This window comes from Erythrolamprus reginae, chromosome Z (genome assembly GCF_031021105.1).
Source record: "Erythrolamprus reginae isolate rEryReg1 chromosome Z, rEryReg1.hap1, whole genome shotgun sequence".
Classification (NCBI taxonomy): domain Eukaryota; kingdom Metazoa; phylum Chordata; class Lepidosauria; order Squamata; family Dipsadidae; genus Erythrolamprus; species Erythrolamprus reginae.
In genome coordinates this window covers 27,596,898-27,621,788 of record NC_091963.1, presented here as the reverse complement: position 1 = coordinate 27,621,788, position 24,891 = coordinate 27,596,898, and the positions used below count along the sequence as shown (strand labels likewise).

Sequence of the window (24,891 nt, the reverse complement as noted above, 5' to 3'; positions counted from 1 at the left end):
TCCTGCTGCAGCACTCTGTTGTCTGAAAATGGGCTACAGAGAGGCCCCATGCAGCTTCTGTGTGGCTCGTTTTTGGCCTTCCGGCCTTCTGCAACACTTAGCCAGCCAAAAATGGACCATGTGAAGGCCACCACATGGCCCATTTTTGGCCAGCAGAGTGCTGCTGAGGCAGAGAGGCCAAAAACGGACCATGTGGGAGCTGCTAAGGAATGTGCAGGTAGTGTAATTTCAAGTATCTCTGGCTAAATGAGGATATTAGGAAGTCCTATTTGTGCTCTGAGCCTGATGAATATTCATTGAAACCAAATATACTATAGTTCATTCTATAAATTGAGCTGAACATGTTGGATTGTCCTATATTGAATCAAGAGGTCATTGGTCACTAAAGTAGTTCCTTAAGACAGTTGCTGTAGTTTCTTATCTGTTGAAACTGTGGTGAATTGTATAAGATCTTTCTGTGTCCTATGAGTATCATTTTAAGTAAGAGAGAGAGAGAGAGAGAGAGAGAGAGATTAATAATTATATTTCAATAATTATATAGATTTCATAATTCAATATTCAAGGAAGCTAATCATCTACTTGCTTTGATGTGGTTGCAATGCTAGTTTGCCTGGGGTGCAATGGGGAGGAAAAGGAAGAGCGCCAGGCGGGCCACTGGGCAAAAGGTGAAGGGAGCAGAGGGCAATGCTGCTTTTATAGGATGGATTGGAGAGCTGATAGAATGGAATGGAATAGAATAGAATAGAATTCTATACAGATATTTGACCTTTTTCTTTTTATAAGAGATTAGATTAGATTTATTGGATTTATATGCCGCCCTTCTCCGCAAACTCGGGGCGGCTCACAACAATAATAAAAAACAGTACATAATAACAAATCCAATGCCCACCAATCTAATTACAATTTAAAATTAATAAATTCATAAAACACTCCTAATATATATAAAAAACAGGCACACAGTCAATCAGTCAAATGGCAAAACAACATGGGCAAGGGGGAGATGTTTTAGTTCCCCCATGCCTGACGGCAGAGGTGGGTCTTAAGGAGTTTATGAAAGGCAGGGAGGGTGGGGGCAATCCTAATCTCAGGGGGGAGCTGGTTCCAGAGGGTCGGGGCCCCCACAGAGAAGGCTTTTCCCCTGGGTCCCGCCAGACGGCATTGTTTAGTCGACGGGACCTGAAGAAGGCCGACTCTGTGGGACCTAACCGGTCGCTGGGATTCGTGCGGCAGGAGGCGGTCCCGAAGATATTCTGGTCCGGTGCCATGAAGAGGCCCCCGCAGAGGGTGATATACAATGCATCACAATGTTATCTATATTGTATATGGCCTCCTGAAGGGTTATCTTCTTAAAGAGCTCAAATCTCTAGATACACCATCAAAACAGATAGAACCAAGGCCCCTGCACCCAGCTGACACTATATGTATAATACGTACTGTGCTAGAGTGTCATTTTGTGTCATTTTGGTTGGTGGGGTGCCCCAGGATTTTATAAATGTAAAAAATGTGCCGCGGCTCAAAAAAGTTTGAAAATCACTGTGCTAGGCCTTGTATGTGAGAGCACTAGTACTAGCAACAGCACTTAGATTTATACAGCTTCACGGTACTTTAGAGCCTTCTCTAAGCAGTTTATAGAGTCAGCATATTGTTATGTTCAGAATAATGAGATACACGTTGCAGCCTGATCCTTGTTTATTAGGAATCAGCTGGACTTGCAACAAATTATATCAAAGCATTGCAGTAGAGAAAAAGTGAGGCCGCGCGGCTGCGCGGCCCCTTTTAAAAGTTTTCCTGTAGAGGTGCTGCTCTGACAGCCTCTTGAATTTTCCGGCCACATCTTAGCCAATCCACTGCCGGCCTGTATATACACTATATCTACATAATCGTATTTACATAAGACACATTTGCATACACATATTACCCCCAACAAACTGGATCCTCATTTTACCAACCTTGGAAGGCTGAGTTAATCTTGAGTTGGTGAGAATCAAACTGCCAGACTGCTGCAATGGGAAGTCAACAAAATTATCCTGCTGATTTCACTGAGTTAAAGATCATGATTTTAATGGTGCACATGAATGGGTTTAAGCATAATACCTACTGGACTGAATTTCTGCAAATGCAAGAAACAACTCTAGTGAATTAAGGGACTCTTTGGTAAATTGGAGGATTCTCTGAAGCAGTAGGGTAGACAGACTGCTAAGAAATGTGGAAAAGGCCTCTATTGGAACAAATAATATTCTATTGAAAAAAATACCTTTGGATTAAAGTATCTGGCACAAACATTTTTTTACTTAAATATCAGCACAGATTATATTTTAAACTAAATTATATTCACCTGTTTTGCACCTAAAAAGGCTGATTGAATCTAGTAACAGTCAGTATATCTTTAATTCCTAAAGATTTGGTAGTTTAATGAAAAATATGAAGACTAGGCTGCTTTTCAGAGTAAATCAGAATTGTGTCTCAACCAGAATTTCAGGTACTTTGGCATTGTGAGACAGCTCTGTTAGCATATTTTATTCTGTATTAGTCCGCTTGTAAGATTCATGGCTAAATTAATATTGTATGCATTATTTTGTGAACTGCATATCTGTTATAGACATTCTGAATAAATATGTGAAATACTATGTACTGTATTTTGAAACATCCTGGTGGGAGCAAAACCCTGCAGATTGTGGAAACAGAGTTTTGTGATTAAGGCATATATAAATGTCTACATAACAAGTTCTCAAAAATCTTAATTTTGTTTTCAGTTTTCTTTTCCCTATACTCAAAATTAGAAAGGGATCTCTCCATCCCTCCCTCCCGCACTCCCCCCCCCCACTTTTACTCACACACAAACACACACCTTTTAAAAGACACAAGATGCTAAATATATTTTCATATACATTTTTGGACTAGTTTATTAATTTTTCATACAAGATAAAATATTTTTACTAGATACTGTGGATTAATACTATTTTTATTATAGTGAATCTATTTCATACACTAAAATAGTGTTCTGATGGGTGTTTTATTTCTTGTTAGTTAGATTTTTTTAATATTAATTGAACATAATCTTCAGAGTCTTCGGAGGAGGCGGCATACAAATTTAATAAATATATAAATAAAATAATAACATAAATTATATATTTAAGATTTAAAGTTATCATCATTACATTTGGCTTTTATTATCATAGTAGATTTGTAAACTCATATAATCTCATTTAATTCCGAATCCAATCATAACGCTGTCTCTTTATCACATGATCGCATCCATACTTCATTTTTTAAAATTCCAGCACAGGGAACATTAGAATAGATTTAAATTTGCAATATTGACAAATAACAGACTCAAACTTAACCCTGATAAGACGTAGTGGCTGTGGGTTTTGCTTCCCAAGGACAATCCCATCTGTCCGTCCATTACCCTGGGGGGGAATTACTGACCCCATCGGAGAGGATCCAGAACTTAGGCGTCCTCCTCGATCCACAGCTCACATTAGAGAAACATCTTTCAGCTGTGGCGAGGGGGGCGTTTGCCCAGGTCCGCCTGGTGCACCAGTTGCAGCACTATTTGGACCAGGAGTCACTGCTCACAGTCACTCATGCCCTCATCACCTCAAGGCTCGACTACTGTAACGCTCTCTACATAGGGCTACCTTTGAAAAGTGTTCGGAAACTCCAGATCGTGCAGAATGAAGCTGTGAGAGCTATCATGGGCTTTCCTAAATATGCCTATGTCACACCAACACTCCACAGTCTGCATTGGTTGCCGATCGGTTTCCGGTCACAATTCAAAGTGTTGGTTATGACCTATAAAGCCCTTCATGGCATCGGACCAGAATACCTCCGGGACCACCTTCTGCCGCACGAATCCCAGCGACCAGTTAGGTCCCACAGAGTTGGCCTTCTCCGGGTCCCGTCGACTAAACAATGCCGTTTGACGGGACCCAGGGAAAGAGCCTTCTCTGTGGCGGCCCCGGCCCTCTGGAATCAACTCCCCCCAGATATCAGAGTTGCCCCCACCCTCCTTGCCTTTCGTAAGCTCCTTAAAACCCACCTCTGTCGTCAGGCATGGGGGAACTGAGATATTCCCTTCCCCTAGGCTTATAAAAATTTTATTCATGGTATGTCTGTATGTATGGTTGGTCTCTTAAATTGGGGTTTCTTTTTAAATTAACTTAAATATTAGATTTGTTTAGATTGTTTTATTACTGTTGTTAGCCGCCCCGAGTCTGCGGAGATGGGCGGCATACAAATTTGATTAATAATAAATAAATAAATAAATAAATCTGTAGCTTGGGTTTAGAATGAGAGTGAAGGTTTGCTATCTGAGCTCGTGGGTTGGTATCTGAACGTTTTGTTACTAGGCTAGGTAATACCTTCAGCTGAGTTTAGGGGAAGTCAATGTCAGTGTTCTTCTATTTATAAGTATGTCAAATGGCAAGGAAGTGGCAAGTGAAGCTACTTCAGCTCTAACTAGATGGTGGGAAATATAAAGGTTTATATTCCTTACAGACAGCTGGTCATTTGCATTCTTTTAGAGAATTATTGAGTCTACCTGGTGGTTTGTTTGTGTCCTCAGGGTCACTTGAGTAATGCAAATGTTTGTGGAGCCTTTTTGGAACTGCTGAAAGGACTGTGTTGTAGAGCTGTGTTTTTTGCAGGAAGATTTCTGCACTTTGGGGACAACCATGACCTGGATAATTGAGAATCTCTATAGACGTTTAGCTATGCACTTTGGGATCAACTCCCTTAAATGGTGCAGGAGTATCAATTGGATTTCCAGAGAAAAATGCTGACTTAGAACCACTTGCAGTTCAGCTTCAGATAGAGACAATACGGACTCATTCTGAACAGCCTGCATCTGAAGTGAAGAGACACAGGGCAAAAAACATATTGTAGAAAATACAATACTACAACACAGTCCTTCCAACAAGGCTCCATACTCATTAGCACTATTCAGGTGACAAAGATGTGAGTATATGTGTGTATACACATATACTCACATATTTAAATATGTTAAAGGTTTAAATAAGGTCCAGGAGGGAAGTGTTTTTAATAGGAAAGTGAACCCAAGAACAAGGGGACACAATCTGAAGTTAGTTGGGGGAAAGATCAAAAGCAACATGAGAAAATATTATTTTACTGAAAGAGTAGTAGATCCTTGGAACAAACTTCCAGCAGACGTGGTAGATAAACCCACAGTAACTGAATTTAAACATGCCTGGGATAAACATATATCCATCCTAAGATAAAATACAGAAAATAGTATAAGGGCAGACTAGATGGACCATGAGGTCTTTTTCTGCCGTCAGACTTCTATGTTTCTATGTTTCTATGTGTAATGTATATCTCTTAAGTAGAGTTTCCCCTTGCTCTCCATAACAACACTCCTGTGAGGAAACTTAGACTGAAAATGAATGAATGTCTCCAAAACACTCATTGAGTTTCAATGACTGAGAATAGACTCTCCTTATTTTTTGTCCATCCTTCATCATCATATTATATTGGCTCCTGATAAATATTGCTTAAACTGTATTTGTTTCTTATAGATACAAAGTGCTGTTTATGCAATAAATGATAATTACCAAATTTGAACCAACAAGCTATAATTAAATTGCAGTTGCATATTCTAATTGAAATTCTAAAGCCAAACTGATGATGTCCCAAACACATGTTGAAACACATAGATCTCTTCTGGAAAAATAAACATACAGACCATAATTTTAAATATGTAAACACCAGCCATACATGTACTTCAAATACATACAAAAAAGCAATCTGGGCAATATGCAGACATTATCTCAGGATTTTGATTTCCTTCAGGAAAAAGCAGAAAAAATGAAGTTGTTGACCACCGGTATCTTACCTAAAATATTTTTGTGATATAATCTTGGAAATTGTCATAGCCCACAAAAATTAAACTGAGAGCTAGCTTACTAATAGTGGTTTGCACACCACTATATTACAGAAACTTTAAATTGTCCAAGATGATTCCTTGTTGCATTTCCTTCTTTTAAATTTTGAGAAAGGTTAACTGATTGACTAGTTTTAAATTCTGCTTTGTGCTTCAATAAACTTTTAAAGGTATTTGGAACAAAAGTATAAAATTTAAAACAACAAAATCAGCATCAGCTAATGATGTAACCATCATGAAAAGTTCTATCTTTTATGACTTTTCCAAATATTGGGAGAGGAGAAGAATTGGACTTCTCCACGAAGAGCATTTCATAGCCTGGCAGTTACCGACTCTCTAGAACCAACTCCCCCCGGAGATCAGAACTGCCCCTACTCTTCCTGCCTTCCGTAAACTCCTCAAAACCCACCTTTGCCGTCAGGCATGGGGGAACTAAACATCTCCCCCTGGGCACATTTAATTTATACATGGTATGCCTGTGTGTGTGTCTGTTAGTATATGGGGTTTTTTAAATCTTTAAATATTTTAATTAATTGAATTATTTATGATTTGTTTTACACTTGTTGTGAGCCGCCCCGAGTCTTCGGAGAGGGGCGGCATACAAATCCAAATAATAAATAAATAAATAAATAATAAATAAATAAATACATAAAAGGACTCTTCTCTCATGTATACACAGGTTTTGGTAATAGAGGGCATCTTCAATATGATCTTTTCTATATATCTAAGGCAGTGATTTTCAACCTTTTTTGAGCCGTGGCACATTTTTTACATTTACGAAACCCTGGGGCACATTGAGTGGGGCGAGGGGGAGGCCCCTAAAAAAAGTTTGGACAAAAAAATTCTCTCTCTCTCTCTTCCTCCCTTTTGCTCTATTTCTCTCTCCCTCTTTCTCTCCCTTGCTTCCTCTTTCATTCTCTCTCTCCATCCCTCTTTCTTTCTCTTCCTTTCTTCCTCTCTTTTTTGCTCTCTTTCTCTCTCCCTCCCTACCTCCCTTTATGTCTTTCTCTCTCTCTCCTTCCCTCCCTCTCTTTCTCTATCTCTCTTGCTTTCTTTCTCTCTGTTGCTCTCTCTCTGTTTCTCTCTCTCTTGCTTTCTTTCTCTTGTTCTCTTTCTCTCTCTCTTGCTTTCTTTCTCTCTCTCTTGTTCTCTTTCTCTCCCACTCGCTCTTTCTCTCTTTTGCTTTCTCTCTCTCTCTTGCTTTCTTTCTCTTTCTTTCTCTCTCTCTCTTGCTTTCTTTCTCTTTCTTTCTTTCTCTCTCTCTCGCTTTCTTTCTCTCTCTGAGCTTCGCGGCACACCTGACCATGTTTCACGGCACACTAGTGTGCCACGGCACACTGGTTGAAAAACACTGATCTAAGGCATTGGACAGATTTAGAAAAAGAGATGATTTCTCAGAGACTAAGCCATGAGCTGTTGAGAGATTTACAAATCAGCAACAGTATCTTCATTGGGCCAGTAGCAGCTGCCTCCAATGTAGATCTTGTACTGGATAGCAGTCTACTTGCACCATGCTATACCATTTGTAATCTGTGATCTTTCACAATGACAGGGTGCCCAGTCTAGATAGAACCTTGTATGAAGAACTGCACGTGAAATTATAATTTTATAATAGAATATAAATTGAAATTATGATTATAAATTATAACATTTTCAAATGTATTAGGCAGAAAGAAAATTATGCATAATTAATCTGAATATATTTAAGGAGCTAATAGTTTATATCAGTGGTCCCCAACGTTTTTTCCACCAGGGACCAGTTTCAGCAAGACAATTTTTCTATGGCCCGGTGGGGGCGGAAAGGGGTGTGGTTGGGGGCGGGATTAAGCATGGGGGTGCTGGTCCTCCCCGCCCCTCTTTCCCGCCATCGCCCTGTGGGCCGGCAGAACCTGCCTCCCAAGCCCTCTTGCCCAGGGGGGCTAAGCGCTGGAGACAGGGGGTCAGGCTGGCCCTCCTGCCTCCCCCCAGCCAAAAACGCAAAAGCGCCCCACGGCAGAAGCCAAAAGAGGCTTGAGCCTCTCGGTCCTTCCCGCCCCTCTGTCCCGTCCATTGTCCTGTGGCCGGCAGAACCTGCCTCCCGAGGCCTCTTGCCCGGCGGGAGGCGAAGCGCTGGGGGGGGTGGCGGCATGAGGGCCGGCAGCTGCTGACTCCACGGACCGGTGCAACATGCCCCGCAGCCCGGTACTGGTCCACGGCCCAGTGGTTGGGGACCCCTGGTTTATATAACTTTAAAACTAAAATTTGTGAAATATTTTGAAATTGAGAATTGCTCAGCTAAAACAGCATACAAATGAAATGCTAAAAGCTCCTTTAGATGCAAAAGTCCTTCAGTGTTACTGATTTGGACATTTCCCCCAGAATTAGAAATTGGACATTTGAATGTTTCAAGAGATTGAAAACTATTTCAGTCATTACTTGAGAGAAGAATAATATAGAAAAAAAAAAGTTGGTAATTTAGATGTAACTGATATTTAAGAAGGCCATCGTAATATATGAAGTTAATGTGGAACATTTATTAGCATTAAAAACTAACTGGATTTTTTTTTTTACACTTGTTGCACTTCTCCCTTTTCCTTCTTATTGGGAAGATAGTCCCAAAGTGACAGCCTGGCAAATAGCCATGATCAGCAGAAAGACTGTGTATCAGTAACTTGAATTCTACTATTGTTATCTCCTCCATAAATCCGCAAACTCAGATTTCCTCAGCATGCTGTGTTTGTGTTAGTTTGCTTGCTTTAGGGACTTTCTAACACTATATACTAACATGAAATTAGAAGACAGCTAACACACCACATGGGCTCACATCCATGACATTTGAAATTTCAACAGATCTGAGTCGTCAAGGTGATGATCACAACTCATTCCATAGAGAGGGATATGTGAAGGAGATTACCCAATAGGAGAATTCATAGTACGGTACTGGTAAGTAATAAAGCTGTGGTTGTACTATAGTTATAAACACCTTAAATCTTTCCCACATGATAGCCTTTATTGAGACTCATACTGAGGTTTGATATTTCTCATTAAAATGAGATTGGTAAAAATTATTTGCACCATAAGGTGGTTTCTTGCTATTTTAGATTTTGTTACATAAAGCTCAATATATTTATTTATAGAAGTGAAAGTATGATGTATGCGCTTATGTATGCATCTATGCATATAATGCATATACACATACAACTCCCAAGATATTTAAACTTTTTTTTTCAAATTTGTAAGAATAACATTGCACAATGTGATGTAGCCTATTTGTTTCGATGAAAATTATATTGTTAAAAGAAAATGCTAAGACACCAAAAAAATTACTTCTACCATAATTACCATATAAAAATCCTATGCATCTTAATTTTGCTGCAACAATTTATTTGTATGAAGCAGCATTTTAATCTTGCAATTCTCCCACTCCCCCCGCCCCCAATTTGAAATAAATATGAATTGGTACTTTATTACTTCACATCAGCTATTGAATTTGTTTTGAACATTCTATTCTTGATTCAGAAATAATTCTTAGGTTTTGAAAAAAGGAGAGAAACAGAGAAGGTTCTTCTATAAATTAGCACTTAGATTAGCAATCTTAATGTATACTGGAAGTTGGCTTAGCATCAAATGTGATAAACTATGTAAGCAGTTTTAATATATTGCCATATTTGTAATTGACTATTCATCTGTTCTTGTAGAATACAAGAAAAACATCCCATAATGTAGTGGCATGTGAATTCAACTTTGTTCTTCAAGATCCAAATTTTGATTGAGAAATCTCTTGAGAGATAATGCTTTAATATACTAGCAGGAAAACTTTTCAAGAACCGCCTATTATCTTCCTTTATTTAAAGATATTACTTTTAATGGCATGAAATTCACTATGTGTTCACAGAACTGTGCTAAAGAATAATGATTTAAGATCAAGACAAGAATTAACTACCCATCTCACCAATCAGTGGCCTTCCCCAGGAGCTCTGGATGTTAATGCTGTTGCCTTGGATACGCTGCTTTATGGAAAGCAAAATAAGCAATGGGATGAGTAAGTTGATATATTTGTGCAGTGCTCCTAAAATCCCAGAAATCTCATTCACCTTGCTCCACATGCATATCCCATCAATCGGAATTTTAGATCTCGGCAGACAACCAAAAGCTGCTGAATGCCTAATTATTAAAACAGTACAGAAACAATTATGATAAATATTAACTTAAAACACATTTAGAGTTCTATAATCAAATAGTTTATATAGTATCCAATATACAAGTTTTACACTGTTGTGTGTTCACAAAGTGATTTACTATTAATGTAAACCACTTCTTGTATAAGTAAGTTGTTGTTGTTAGTTTACTTGTCCATGCAAATTGTTCAGAAAATGCATTACTTACTACATTAGAAAGATGGGAAGCAAAACTGACATTCAAATTATTTTGACATTGTGTAATTTTTGAGAGCACTGCATGTGACAATGGCTGTCCTAGAGAAATACAGTGATACTTCATCTTACAAACTTAATTGGTTCTGGGAGGAGGTTCGTAAGGCAAAAAGTTCATTAGATGAAATAATGTTTCCCATAGGAAACAATGTAAAACCGATTAATGCGTGCAAGCAAAAAAAAATCGCAAAAACGGCGCTCCACTGGGTGCCGCCGCCCGGCTGTCACCATTTGGAACAGCTGGGGCGCTTCTCAGAGTTCTCCCGAATGCCGAACCTGGAAGTTCGGCAAAAGTTCGGGTTCGGCGTTTGGGTTCGGGAGGCCGCCGAGAAGTGCCGCTGCCCAACTGTCATCTTGCCAGAAGAGCCGTGGAGCTGTCGGCCAGTCAGGAGGCTCAAATGGAGGTGGGAAATCCCAATAGGGAATTCCAGAGGCGGAGCTTTGACATCACGGAGATGTCTTCCTGGAGTCCATGTTTCAGCCAGCCAGGAAGGACGTCTCCGTGATGTCAAAGCTCCACCCCTGGAATTCCCTATTTTTTTTGCCGAACTTCCGGGTTTGGCGTTTGCTGGAGTGAGTTCGTAAGGTGAAAGAAGTTTGTAAGAAGAGGCACAAAAATCCCGAACCCCGGGTTCATATCTCGAAAGGTTCGTAAGACAAGGGGTTCATATCACGAGGTACTACTGTATATCAAACCTGTGCGGGCATAATGGGAGGCTTGCTAGTTGTTCAGATACTGCCTAGCCTGTGTTTTTTCTTATGTGAATCTTTTTCCTTTTCCAAGCTTGGCTTTATTAACCATAATTAGAAACATAGTGAATCAGATTGCCCAGCTCATAAGAAAGTTTTCTATACTTCATTCAGTATTAAGGCTTTGGCAGGCTTTAAATTTTACATCACATTTGCATTGTTTTTCATTTCAAAAGTTAACAACTGCATCAATCTGCCTAATCTGACAAGATGGTGAGGTTTAATTAAGCATATTGTGGTATATTGTGCAACAGAGAATACTGGTATTTGATTAATTGAGCAATAGTTCAGCTTTGGAATATATATTTATAGTATGCTAAAATCTTTAATTAGGATTTCTAAAATTGTTGGAACAAAAATTATTAGGGATGATATATATATATATATATATATATATATATATATATATGGTACACTGCAGTAATTAAGATAATTTAAACATGCTCATAGGAGTATTGCTTTTTAATTGTGAATACAAATTCCTATCAGGATATTATTGACTGTTTAACATGAGGTTGTTTTTATTTAATGCATATGCTATCAAGATGAGTTATTTTATTTTAGTAACAAAAATATACTAAAATAGCAGTAGTATACAGACTTATTCTATCTCAACCATAGTTTAGTTTAGAGTTTGTTGCTACTTGTTTCCCATGAGTTTTTTGGAACAGATATAGATTTCCTCATCAATAAATTGCAGTTCAGCCATTACTGTCTACCATATTTTGATGGATGATATGAAAGTGTGGACACGTAATTTTTAAGACATACATTTAAAGATAGTTTTAAATAATATTAACAATCTACTTATGCATATATATTTTGAGAGATTCTCAACCCTTTTCTTTTTCAAACTTAGGAATTCTATTTTGATTTGGTTGGTATGTAAGAAAGTAAGTAAGAGAATCTCTTATCAATATAGCCCAAAGCCTATCTATATCTATGTTGAAGATCTCTATCAATTTCTTGTGTTACAATGCTGAAGATTACATGCATCGAGAAAACCTCAAAAGAGGACATACAGGTGGAAGTTCACCTTTTATTTTACTTGTCACAATTTAGAATTATTTTGGAAATTAAAAGACAAATTGAAAGACAAAAAGGACAAGTATAAAAATGGAAAGAGGGAAATAACTAAGGCAGAATGTCAGCAAATGGACTGAGTCTGTAAAGATGAAGTGAGGGAAAATTAAGGCTCACAATGAACAAAGACTTGCAACAAAAGTATAAAATAAGTTTAAAAAAGCTTCTTCCAACATATTAAAAACAAAAAAGTCAAGGAAACAATTGGTCCATTACTGGGAAAAAGTGGCAAGAAGGTGACAAGCAACAGGGAGAAAGCAGATCTAGTTAACTCATTGTTTGCATCTGGCTTTACACAAAGGGGAAAAAACAATCCAACCTATCAAAAACAGCACCACAAAAAAACATATTAGGAACACAAGTTAAAATAGGGAAGAAAATGGTAAGTGAATGCCTGTTTTTCCTAGATGAGTTCAAATCACCAGGACCGGATGGATTACACTCCAAGATTTTGAAGGAACTGGTAGACGACATCTAAGAACCACTGGATTATATCTTTCAAAGATCCTGGAGAACTCGGGAACTGCCAGAAGACTGGAAAAGAGCTGATGTAGTACCCATCTTCATAAAAGGAAAAAAAATAGATCCAGGAAACTATAGACCTAGCACCCTGACCTCAATACCAGGAAGGATTCTGGAAAAGATAGTCAAGCAACAAATCAGCAAACACCTAGAAGCAAACAAAGTAATAAACAAAAGCCAACATGGGTTTGTCAAAAACAGATCATGCTAGACAAATCTTATTGCATTTTTCACAAAGTGAAAAAATTAGTGGACCAAAGGAGTGTTGTTGATATAATTTACTTAGACTTCAGTAAGATATTTGATAAAATAGACCATAACCTACCACTAGATAAAGTAGAAAAATGTAGGTTAAGCAGCAATACTACCAGATGGATTCAAAACTGGCTGACCAACTGCAGTCAACCTGTAGAGCTCAATGGAGCTGTATATACATAGAGGGAAGTATGCAGTGGAGTACCCCAAAGCTCTGTTTTAGGCCCAGTACTCTTCAACATCTTCACCCACAACGTGGACAAGGGGATAGATGGGTGAGGGTGTGTCAAATTTTCAGATGATATCAAAGTGTCAAATTTTCAGATGATATCAAAGTGGCAGGAATAGCTCACACTCCAGAAGATAGGCTCAAGATATGGGAGGATCTTGACATTGGGCGCTATCTAACAAAATAAAATTCAATGGTGAAAAAAGTAAGGTTTTACATTTAGGCAAGAAGAACAAAATGCACAGGTATGGTATACATGGCACCTTGGTCAATAGTAGTAAGGATTTAATGTCTTGGTAAGGCCACATTTTAAATACTGCATTCAGTTTTGGTCGCCAGGATGCAAAAAGGATGTTGAGACTCTAGAAAGAGTACAGAGAAGTACAACAAACATAATTAGGGGACTGGAAGCTAAAACATATGAAGAATAGTTACAGGAATTTGCTATGTCTAGTTAGATGAAAAGAACAACTAGGAGACATATAGCAGTAGTTCAATATATCAGGAGTTGTCACAAAGAAGAGGGGGTCAAACTATTCTCCAAAGTCCCTGAGGGTAGAACAAGAAGCAATGGGTCGAAACTAATGAAGGATTATTTATGTCTAGAATTACAATCAGATATTTGATAGCTTGGTTATATTTTATCTCATATTTAACCCTTGCTTTCTAAGAAAAATAATTGAAATAATTTACAACTGTGTTTAATGTAATAATTTATAGGAAACATGTATTTTTGGGTGGGAAAGGAGATGAGTTGATAATCTTTGCTTTTGCAACATGGCATGTGCTTGCTTTTTGTGAGAGGCAACAACTAGTAGTGCCACTAGGTTCCAATTGGCATGGTTAAAAAAAATATGTGATTGGTAAGGAAGTGATTGTTTAGCTGGGCTTATTATTTTCTATTCCTTTTATATACTAAAGATTAATTACACTTACAACTATGAATGGGAAAAAGACTTGGAATATAAATGAGATGTTGGTTTGGGTAACCCTTTGCTCAGATAGTGCCTTTTGTATCTAAGCGACATACAGATTTAAAAAAAATGGATCTAATTACATTTATATAGATTGATGTTAATGTTTAAAGTTTTCATTTTATGTAATGTCAAGTAATGTTTTAAAAATGCATACAACCCTTAGTAAAGACTGTGACTGGAACAAAAATAAATGGAGAATTTTTTTTGAATATGCATGATAAAATACATTAAAGTTATTATAGTTGTATCCTTAAATAATGAAGGATTTTTGAATGTAACACATGTATGCTTCTGTGGTATGATTCATTTGAGTTTGGTATAGCATTGGTAATACAACTCTTATGAGTAGTTATTTTTGTTAAGTTAGTAGTATTACTAACTTACTTTGGTAGTATTACTTAACTCTGCCAGATACAATGGAATACTAATAATATAGATTTTTTCCTTGAAACTTTTTGAAGTATTGTTAGTAAAAGTATTTCTTTCTTTCAGTCAAATTATCTAGATATTTTTAATAAATACTAAGACTTCATAGCAATTGGAACAGTTATATAAGTCTATACCTAGTTATTTACAAATATATATATTAAAATTTGCAAGTAATAAAATAAACCAATGCTATTAGCAGATATATTATATTATCATTAAAATAATACAAATGCAGAAGCAAATACAAGCAAAAATTCAAGTTTGATATTTTTTTTTAAAAAAAATTATGGCCTGGATTCAGAGTTCACTATTACCATGGTCTTAACTCCTTTTCCAATTTTATGTATTATATTATGTTACACATTTTTGGGGAGAGGCAGGGGAGATAATTTAAAGGATGTATAGTTTTATAAAAAGATATTCTGGAATTAGAAAATTGTGGAAAAAAATAGTTATTTCTCCTGCGTATCAGTTCAAAAGTAATGAAATGAATTGTCACTGATATTGCAGAAAGAGTTATCACAGCCTGGATCAGCTCTCTGCTGACGTAAGCTTTTCTCAGATATCCTTGGATCCAGGTAATCTACAAGATGCAGATGGGAAGCAAGATGGACTAAATTTACTTAGTGAAGGTAAGGAAAACAATCTCAAATATCTGTGTATAATGACTAATTTACAGGTATATCTAAGACTATACAGTTGTTCTATGCATAACTTGAGAACTACAAATCTGCAATTCAAAATTAAATTAAGTTGAATGAATTTAGTATAAATATCATAAGTGTATGATTTGCAATCTGCTTACATATAGGTTTTCTGGTCTCTAATGAAGATTTGAGACTAATAGAATAGAATAGAATAGAATTTTTATTGGCCAAGTGTGATTGGACACACAAGGAATTTGTCTTGGTGCATATGCTCTCAACGTACATAAAATAAAATATACATTTGTCAAGAATCATGTGGTACAACACTTAATGATTGTCATAGGGGTCAAATAAGCAATGAAGAAGCAATATTAATAAAAAATCTTAGGGTATACGCAACAAGTTACAGTCATACAGTCAAACCTGCCTGACTTGTAGTGATGTTATATCTATATTGTTGTGGAGTAATACAATTATATTTATCCAGACAGTATTTGAAACACGGAATCCCTGATTTTTCTTATCTTTTGCAGAATAGGTATAATTATATAGTTTTCATAGATAATACAAATGTATGCAGTATTTCTATCTTCTCTAATCCCTTTGCTATCTGTTCAGCTTTGATTTTCAGAGCAAATTACAATCCTTCAGCAACTATCCTGGTATTGATTGTAGTATGGGGTCTGAAATTAATATGAAGATGTCATAATGTTGAAAAAATATTTTCATCAAAGAATAAAACTCCATCTTATGGCAAATGGTAGAATTGCAAGACAGTACAAAATAAAATAAAATAAACCTACATTTCAATTTAAGTCTGATATTTTAAATTGACTGAACTGAAACACTTTCGAAACTGCTTTTTAACACGTGGAATAAATAGTTGTGTTAGTTCATATTTAAAAACCATTGAAATTTTCTTTTCTTTAGCCACAAGAGCTCTCTGTCTCTGCCTGGTGGGACAGAGAAGATGGAGTAAAGCTAAGGAGTCTTGTAAAGAATGTGGAAGATCCCCAGGACTAAAAATAATTTTAATTTTTTAGGTCTTTATTATATACTATTAAAACACTCATGTCTATAACATTACAATTTTCTTTTTCTATACATCACAATAGTTTCTTAAGCAGATCTATAGCCTTTTATATACATTGCTTTTGTGTTAATACATTTTGTACATTATTTTGCAATATTTTCTAATTTTAAATCTTCTTTGTACACTTTCACTTCATCCTTCTGTTGTCAATCCATCATAGTAAAGGGCCTCCTGCCCAAGCAGGGGGTTGGACTCAGCAAAGGACTGCTGTCTTCGGGGCTACTGGTGTGCCCTCTGAGGCCATCGTGGCCTCCCCCCCTTTTAAATTCTTCTCTCTGTACTTATAAACTTAACTATCACTGTGTGTAGTTTTCACTAGTAAGTATAGTTTAATTATAGTTTAAATCATAAAGATCTTGTAAATATTGCTAATCAATTTTCCTACTTGCTATTAACTATTTCCTATTCCCCTTCAATCTTATGATTTTATCTATTAACACTCCAATTATTATATATGCAGTTATTAATTTATACTTTATAAAGCCTCTATTATAAATATAATAAATGTCACTAATAATATACTTAGTCTCTAATAAATATTGACTATTATAAATAAATATTAATGCATTCAATATAAACTAGACCATAATCAACTATATTAATAGCAACATCTCCGAGACCGCCTCCTGCCGCACGAATCCCAGCGACCGATTAGGTCCCACAGAGTGGGCCTTCTCCGGGTCCCGTCAACTAAATAATGTCGGTTGGCGGGCCCCAGGGGAAGAGCCTTCTCTGTGGCGGCCCCGACTCTCTGGAACCAACTCCCCCCAGAGATTAGAACTGCCCCTACTCTTCCTGCCTTCCGTAAACTCCTTAAAACCCACCTTTGCCGTCAGGCATGGGGGAAATGAAACATCTCCCCCTGGGCACGTTTAATTTATACATGGTATGCTTGTGTGTGTGTCTGTTAGTATATGGGTTTTTTAAAATCTTTAAATATTTTAATTAATTGGATTATTTATGATTTGTTTCACTTGTTGTGAGCCGCCCCGAGTTTTCGGAGAGGGGCGGCATACAAATCCAAATAATAAAATAATAAATAAATAAACATATACATACATAATACATACAGTACATTCATATAGTAAACAAGACAGTTAAATGCAAAATAAATAATATATACATTATAATCCAAAAGAAAAAATGGATAAAAATATGAAAAGAGAAAAAAAGGAAAATGAAAGAGAGGAAAAGAGAGAAATATCAATGCAAGGGATATCACATCAATCTATGTAATAATCAAATAATTTTAACAGTTAATTAATCAAAACCTGATTCTGTACCATTTCTTCAGCAATGTAAGTTTCAAGTTTCAAAGTTATTTCAGGTTAATGATATTACAGTCTCACTTCCAGCACCATCTCTTGTCAGATCTTTTGCTTAGAGGAGAGAGGCGGCATACAAATCCAATAAATTATTATTATAAATTATTATTATTATTATTAATCATTCACTACTACTGCTTTTCAGCTCCCTTCATTTCTGCTCTCTCCTTCTAGTATTATAGCTTTCACTGGAGTGCTCCTGTTTATTCTGGGCTTTCACTTTCTGTTGATCCTAGGCTTAAGTTGGTTTCCAATACACAAAGTTCTCTCTTCTCATTCTCCTCTAGCTGCCCTCTCACATGCAGACTTCAAGCTCCATAGTCTTTTTTCAAGTTAAATCACCTTTAGCTTGTCTCCAACTGGATCACTAATTAGCCAACCACACATTCCACCTTTGTCTTTCATTCACAGGTGTTATTCACCATCTGTTTCCTGAATCTTCCTTCTCACACACTCTCTGTCAGTCTTTCACTCTATCCAAGTCTGTCCTTTTACTCGTTACGAGCAGTTGCTTTTCTAATTTCTTGATTTCTTCTAACAGTCACCGCTAAGTTTCCTCTGGAGCTTCCCTTGTCACAAAATTTGGAATCACTCACTTTGACAGTTCTATCCATGGTGAATAGGTGATTTCCACACTCTTCGAATCAGGCGTGAACTGTTTTAAACAATTATTCTTCCAAATCTATTGTAGCTACTTATGGCCTCGTGCTGAATTAAAGACGGTGCCCTTTGCTTCAGCGGGCAGGTGCTCTCCACCACACTGTTGCTTGGGATACCCCTCTGTTTCACAAAGTCTTCCAAACTTTTTGTGCTTTGAACAGTTTTCAAGCGTGAAGAAAAGCAGAATCAAAAGACAGAGGTCGTTCTTCTTCTTCACTGCCCCAACGTCACCCCTGGAAGTCTCCATGTCTATAACTTTTAACTTGGTGAAACAATGTATTGTAGGGGAACAGAGTTTGAATTGTGGTGCTTCAAATGGGCTAACTTACAGAGAGATTTCAAAATCCAGGATCCGTGACTTCTATGGATTGAAATTGGCCAATTTGTGGCCTTCAGCACTGCTACCATAACCCTGCCCAGAGATTCAGTAGACTAGCCACTGGAGATTAGATAGATTGGTCCCCCTCTAGTCCACTAGAGGCTGGACAGATTAATCCCATGATAAGCTATTGAAGGATAGTTAATTACAGTCTAACCAGCACGACTTACAACCTAGAATAACTTTATTATCACTTCGAATGTATACTAATCGAAATACATTAAAATGAAATTCCGTTACATGCAGCTCTCAGAGGGTCACTACCTGCAAGATAGAAAAAGAATAAATAAATACAAAAATATGCATATACCGGTACCCACATTTATTATATGACATGGAGAAACAATACAGTCAGATGTACATGGCAAGAAAAACAAATCTAACAGCAAGTTTGCCAGATAGATGGCATAGGGAACAAAGCTGTTACAGAATCTGGAAGTTCTGCTAGATCAGTGGTTCTCAACCTTTCTAATGCTGTGGTCCCTTAATACAGTTTCTCGTGTTGTGGTGACCCCCAATCATAAGTCTAATGCCAATTCTCCCAACAGAGCTTTAAGCTGATTGGCAGGAAGGTCAGAGAACACCCCCACTGTAAATGTCTGATTGATCGAATTGTAAAAATATGTTCCAAGGTACCAGAATAGAAGTTTTAGTTCCTAACACCACGGGAAATTTGTCTTTTCCTATGGTCTTAAGTGACCCTTGTGAAACGGTCATTCAATCCCCAAAGGGGTCCCGACCCCCAGGTTGAGAACCACTATGCTAGATATACTTGGAAACCTAAGCAGGACTACCAGGAAGTTAGAAGTCATTCCTGCTCCCGCTGTTGTTTTTTTTGCCTGTGATGACTTTATGTTTAGGGAAGGAAATGAAGACCCAATGAGTCATGAGTCGTCCAGGGTAAATAAATATTTAACCTTTCTAAGTGTTCTGTCTGGGTCCCCCCAGACGCCAACACCAACCAAAAAGAGTAGCCAGACACACTGGTAAAAAACAAAGGCAGTTTATATAATTCAAAGCAAACACAGGTAACAAAACCTGTTCTTACAGACAGGAACACTATGAAGCTTCACAGAGGTTTCACGAAGGCCAGGCAATAAAACAGGATTCTTGCTGGCAAAAACAACACTGGAGATAATAAAACCCACGCCTCCCCCAAGTCTTCCAGACTTCTAGGCCACAAGCCAAGATCAGAGACGCCGAGAATCGAAGCAAGGTCACAGGACTCCTAGTTGATAACTCTCCACAAGACTGTAAGGGCGGGCCTGCCTTTTCAACCCTGCTGAGGAGAACCACACCCAAACCCAGCTGTTGCCAATTCAGGGATGGAAATACCTTTCTAATTGTTCACTGTCCTCCTCCTCTGGGCATGGATCCGGCAGAGATCCAGCCGGTCCCTGAGGAGCCTCAGGCTGAATCACAACACCAAGCTTATTTGGATATAGCACAGTTGGTATTTCAATGAAAATGCTGTTTTGAAAATATATATATAGGCTAAGATCAAAAAAGGATAAAATGTTAAAAAATATAGGTATAGCAATTTCTGGTATTTTAATATGATTTACTTTTGATTCTGTCATGTTGCATACAAGGGAAATCTCATGAGTTTGTTCCTGCTCATCAGCACATACTATAGCAGCTTTTGAAAGAAAAATGTGAAGTACACCATGCTATTTTCTTTCTTGAAATAGCAGTGGTTTGGGTCAAGGACTTAGAGAAAGAACAATTTAATCCTGCCTTGAATATCTGATAATGTGTTTACTGCTACTATTAAACTAAGAAAACTTTATTCAATAGGGAAAGAAGACACTCCTTCATTACTTGGCCTTTGTGGTTCTTTGACATCCGTTGCAAGTTACAAATCTCTCACCAGCTTGAAGTCAAGTGAATGTCTTGCAAGTCCTACAACAGAGATAACAAGTCCTGGACTAACACCTTCTTGAACAAGTCTCAACAAAAAGAAGCTTTTGTGTCTGCATTCAATTGGCATTCCTTAATTTATTATTAAGCCTTATAACATGTCAAGTCAATTTTAAAAAATGCTTTCTTTTTTGTTTCCATAAATCTAAAAAACTGTGTTTAATAATTGACTTTGAAAACAAAGATACACATCAACTCCATAACAATATTCATGTTTTCAAAAAAACAAGACTAAAATCCAGTATAAAGGAAAAATATTCTTAACCACTAGATTAAATCTGCAAAAAGAAATATTACAATTAATAGTGGTTCATTCTAAAATGTCTAAGAAAATATTACACTAGATTTTCATATAAATGTTTTAAGTATTTTGCAATTTTTTGATTCAAATCTATTTTTTGCTATTTATTCTGTAATAGAATTTTAAAATGAGGGCCAAATAGCTATGATAACGGTAAACTTTATTTAATTTTTGAAGCTTTGCAATTTAAACTTTGAAGTGCAATTCTATTTAGTAAGAGTTTATTTTCCAGCATTACTGGCAATGGTTGAGAATATTAATACAATCTCGTGTAAAACATTCATTTTTACAGGGACCTCTAATTTTGAGGACAATGAGGAAATGCTTTATTGTGCCAAAGAAGTTCTGTACATTGTTTACTGGTGTGCTGCAACATGTGGGTACAAGTGCAGAAATTTAATTGTCAGTGTGACTACTACTAATTTAAACAAATGATGTGCCTCCAGTTAGACTTGCTTTGAAAAACAAATGAGATAGGAAAGCACATGATTACTCAAAATCTTGTATTGGTAAGTTTACTGTGTTAACATATGTGGTGAGCTAAATTTTTAAATGAAACAGCTCCTGCTTTGGCAAACGACATATACTAGCTACCTGGTAATTTAATGCATGTTATCTCTTGTGAAATTAATATCTTTTAAGAACATAATGAGAAATATAATGTAGACTAACACTAACAAGCTTGTTTGTGAAATCCAGTATGGTCTAGTAAGTTGTTGATCTAGAACAATTACGTTTTTATAATAGCTGATGATTGGAATAGATGGGATGAAAAATTTTAATGTATGTATGAAAAAAACCCTGAATCAATGCTTGTGCATGAAGACTGCCTTGAATTTGAAAACTTGCCAAGCTTTCAGAAAAAATTATGCAAATGTGTTGTTATATCAACATTGCAGATCCATTAAACATTTTGTACCACTGCTACCTATATTTGTACTATTTATTTCTTGATGACTGGAATACTACCCAGATTATATTCAGTAGCACTAAGTAGTCAAAATCAACTATAGAAACTGATTTCATTAGCATTGGAACCTAATTATTCAAGACAGCATGATCACTTAAAGTATGAGTGTATTTTATCAATATTATTATACAGGTAGTCCTTCACTTATGACCACAATGTGCTAAGCAAGACAAATGTAGACAAATGTTGTAGACAAATGTTAGGAACAATGATTATTCTAATACTGAAAACTTGGGGCTCAGAATAATTGCTAGAAAATTTTAGTTTTTTGAAGTAGAGCGCTAGACACACAAACAACTTTAAAATGATCCACTAAAAAAAAAAATCAAACAAAAGCAAATAAAATACCCCCAGGAGAAAGACAAATTAAATTAGTGTATATTATTTAATAAATTGATGTGACCTCTGTTCAAGCTCCTGATGAAGGTAAAGTCTTCCAGCCCATACCCTTTCCACTCAATGAGGTACTGGAATTGGTTCTTCATCAAATGGGAATCCCGAATGCTGGTAACCTCATACTCAGGCAATTCATCATGGACACTAGGCACTAGCGGGGGCTGATCAAGAGGATGGAGCAGATAAGCAGGACGGTCCAGAACATAAGAGATCGATGAAATACTGGATGAACATGGAGAGAGCGAGGCAAGGTCAGGCGATAAGTTACTGGATTGGTGAGCGCTCCCGCCATGAACAGATCGAGATAACAATGAGGTTGACTTTGTGGACTGGTCAATTTGAGGGGAAATGTTTGGTGGATAGCTAAACTCAATCCCCAACAACCACGCTGTGGTTGTTCGTTGAGACCGGTCTGCAACCCTGTTGTAATATTCCTTGGCCTTGTTACAGTGATGGGCCAACCATGAGAAAGAAATGGCCAGAGCACAGGCCAATCATGAGGCACAAATGGCCAAACTAAATGAAGAAGTAGCCAAACAAAAGAAAGAAATAGCCAAACTTGACCATTTGATGAGTAAGAAGACAGGCCCAAACAACAGTGGCAAGGCCTATGAAAAAGAACAAGATTCACTACAGCAGGGAGGTGAATCTCAACATCCAGAAATACCAAAAGGGCAGGCATGTGACATCGCACACTCTGTATCACAAGATCCCTCCCTCTCCATTACAAAACATAGCCTGATGGTAACCAAGGAGATCCTTCAGCAGCGGTGAAGGAGTCCCAGCCAGAAGGTTCACAAGCAATTGTAAAGTGTAACCTCAATGCTGAAGCTGAGACATTCCCATCAAACCTGCAAGGCCCCTTGAACGTGGAACACCAGATATATCCAGAGGTATGCCTGGAAAAGGCCGTGAAACCATATGCAATGATAGACACACAAAGCAACCAATCATTATCTAGGTCTGTATTTCTTGACCTCTTTGACATCCAGACCGAGGAAGCACACTACACGATATCAGCGTGCGCTGGATACCAGCACATGGCAGGGAGGAAAACCACTGGATACTGCATGGAATCATCAGATGGGAGTGCAACATTCACACTACCACCATTGCCAGAATGCGACAAGTTGCCAGGTAATCACAGCCAAATCGCATTGCCTGAAGTAGCAAGCAGTATACCCCACTTGAAGCCATGCCAAGAGCTCATAACTTTCAAAGACAATCCTGACCTAAAAGTGACAGTACTCCAGAACAACAAAGAAGACAATGACGTAGACATATCAATAGATGACAACAAGGAGGACAATGATTTAGCCACCTCAATAAAGGATAAATGTTCTCCACAACTCATAGAAGGAGAATTTAAACAAGACACTAGCAGAAGCTGGGTTGCACCACTGCCCTTTCAACACTCGCCTAACAACCATGAGCAAGCTTCCTCCCACCTTTTTAACCTGAGAAGACTTATGAACAAGAAGCCTGAAATCAAAGTTCATTTGGTGGAGTTCATAGACAAGATGATCCAGAATGGACACGCTGAACTTACACCATCTCCTAAAAGGAACAAAGAATGGTGGTACTTGCCATTCTTTGGAGTGTACCTTTCACAAAAGCTAGAGCAGAAACAAAAAAGGGAGTCTGAGCAGTCTTCAAGGCATCAGTGTACAATGTCCACCTGTCACCATGATGAAAAGAGAGCTGCATGTTTTCTCAGATGCATCCACACAAACAATAGCAGCCATGGCATATACCAGAATCTACGGTGGGGAGCATAACTTCCAAGCCCCTTTTCCAGCTTCTGTTCCTACTCCTGCTCCTGTGGAACCTTTTCTACTTTCTCTTCTACTTTCTAGTCCAGGTCCAGGTCCAGTTTCCGATCCTGATCCTGTTGCAGGTCCAGTTTCCGATCCTGCTCCTGCTCCAGTTCCTGCGGCATCTGCTCCTGTTCCTGATCCCGTGGAACCTGTTCCAGTTTCTCTTTCAGGTCCAGATTCTGATCCAGTTTCTGTTCCAGTTCTGATTGCACCTGTTCCTGTCAATCTGTTCGTGTTCCTGTCCTGGTTGCACCTGTTCCTTGTCCTGTTGCAGGACAAGAACACATCTCCAAACTTGGGACATGGGACTTGTGCTCCAAGTTCTGCCCAGCGCAAAAGACGTTTGCCAAGAAGATCTATACCATACCAGTCACCAACCTAGTCTTGCTGAAGACAGATCGAGCTTCAAGACTGAACCTCAAGCTTTGCATGCCTCGTATCTACCTCAGTGTTTGCATTGTTTGATGATAAGCTTAATTTACCTTTGTTATTTAGTTCGGATAGACCAGAGATCCCCAACCTTCTTTGCACCAGGGACCGGCTTTAAGCTAGACCAGTTTTCCATGGCCCGGTGGGGGGGGGGAGCTAGCTGTCAGCGGCGCCGTAAAAGGGGCGATCAAGAGAGGAATGGGTGAATGAATGGACGGAGGGTGGGAAGGAAGGAAGGAAAGAGGGAAGGGACAGGAACAAAAGAAGGGTGCAAAGGAAGCAAGGAAAGGTGTGAAAGGGGAGAGTAAGAGAGGAAGGAGTGAAAGAAGGGAATGAGGGAGGAAAGAAGGGAGGAAGGAAAAGGAAAGCAAGAAATGGAGGGAGGAAAGGAAGGA

At 37.8% G+C, this 24,891-nt stretch overlaps 1 protein-coding gene across 4 annotated transcripts in view; it reads left to right on the top strand.

The window, feature by feature from the left end:
* RUNDC3B (RUN domain containing 3B) overlaps positions 1 to 21,811 on the top strand; it is a 65,862-nt gene extending 44,051 nt beyond the window's left edge. For 2 of the 4 annotated variants that reach the window (XM_070727440.1, XM_070727441.1), the window contains exons 9-11: positions 9,777 to 9,923; positions 15,070 to 15,191; positions 20,461 to 21,811. In XM_070727440.1, coding sequence (XP_070583541.1) covers positions 9,777 to 9,923; positions 15,070 to 15,191; positions 20,461 to 20,606 — 415 coding nt within the window. In that variant the 3' untranslated portion in view covers positions 20,607 to 21,811. Of the gene's footprint in view, positions 1 to 9,776; positions 9,924 to 12,554; positions 12,629 to 15,069; positions 15,192 to 20,460 lie in introns of those variants that run through there. The other 2 variants (XM_070727442.1, XM_070727444.1) reach the window with 2 other exon arrangements.
* Positions 21,812 to 24,891: the final 3,080 nt, after the last annotated feature.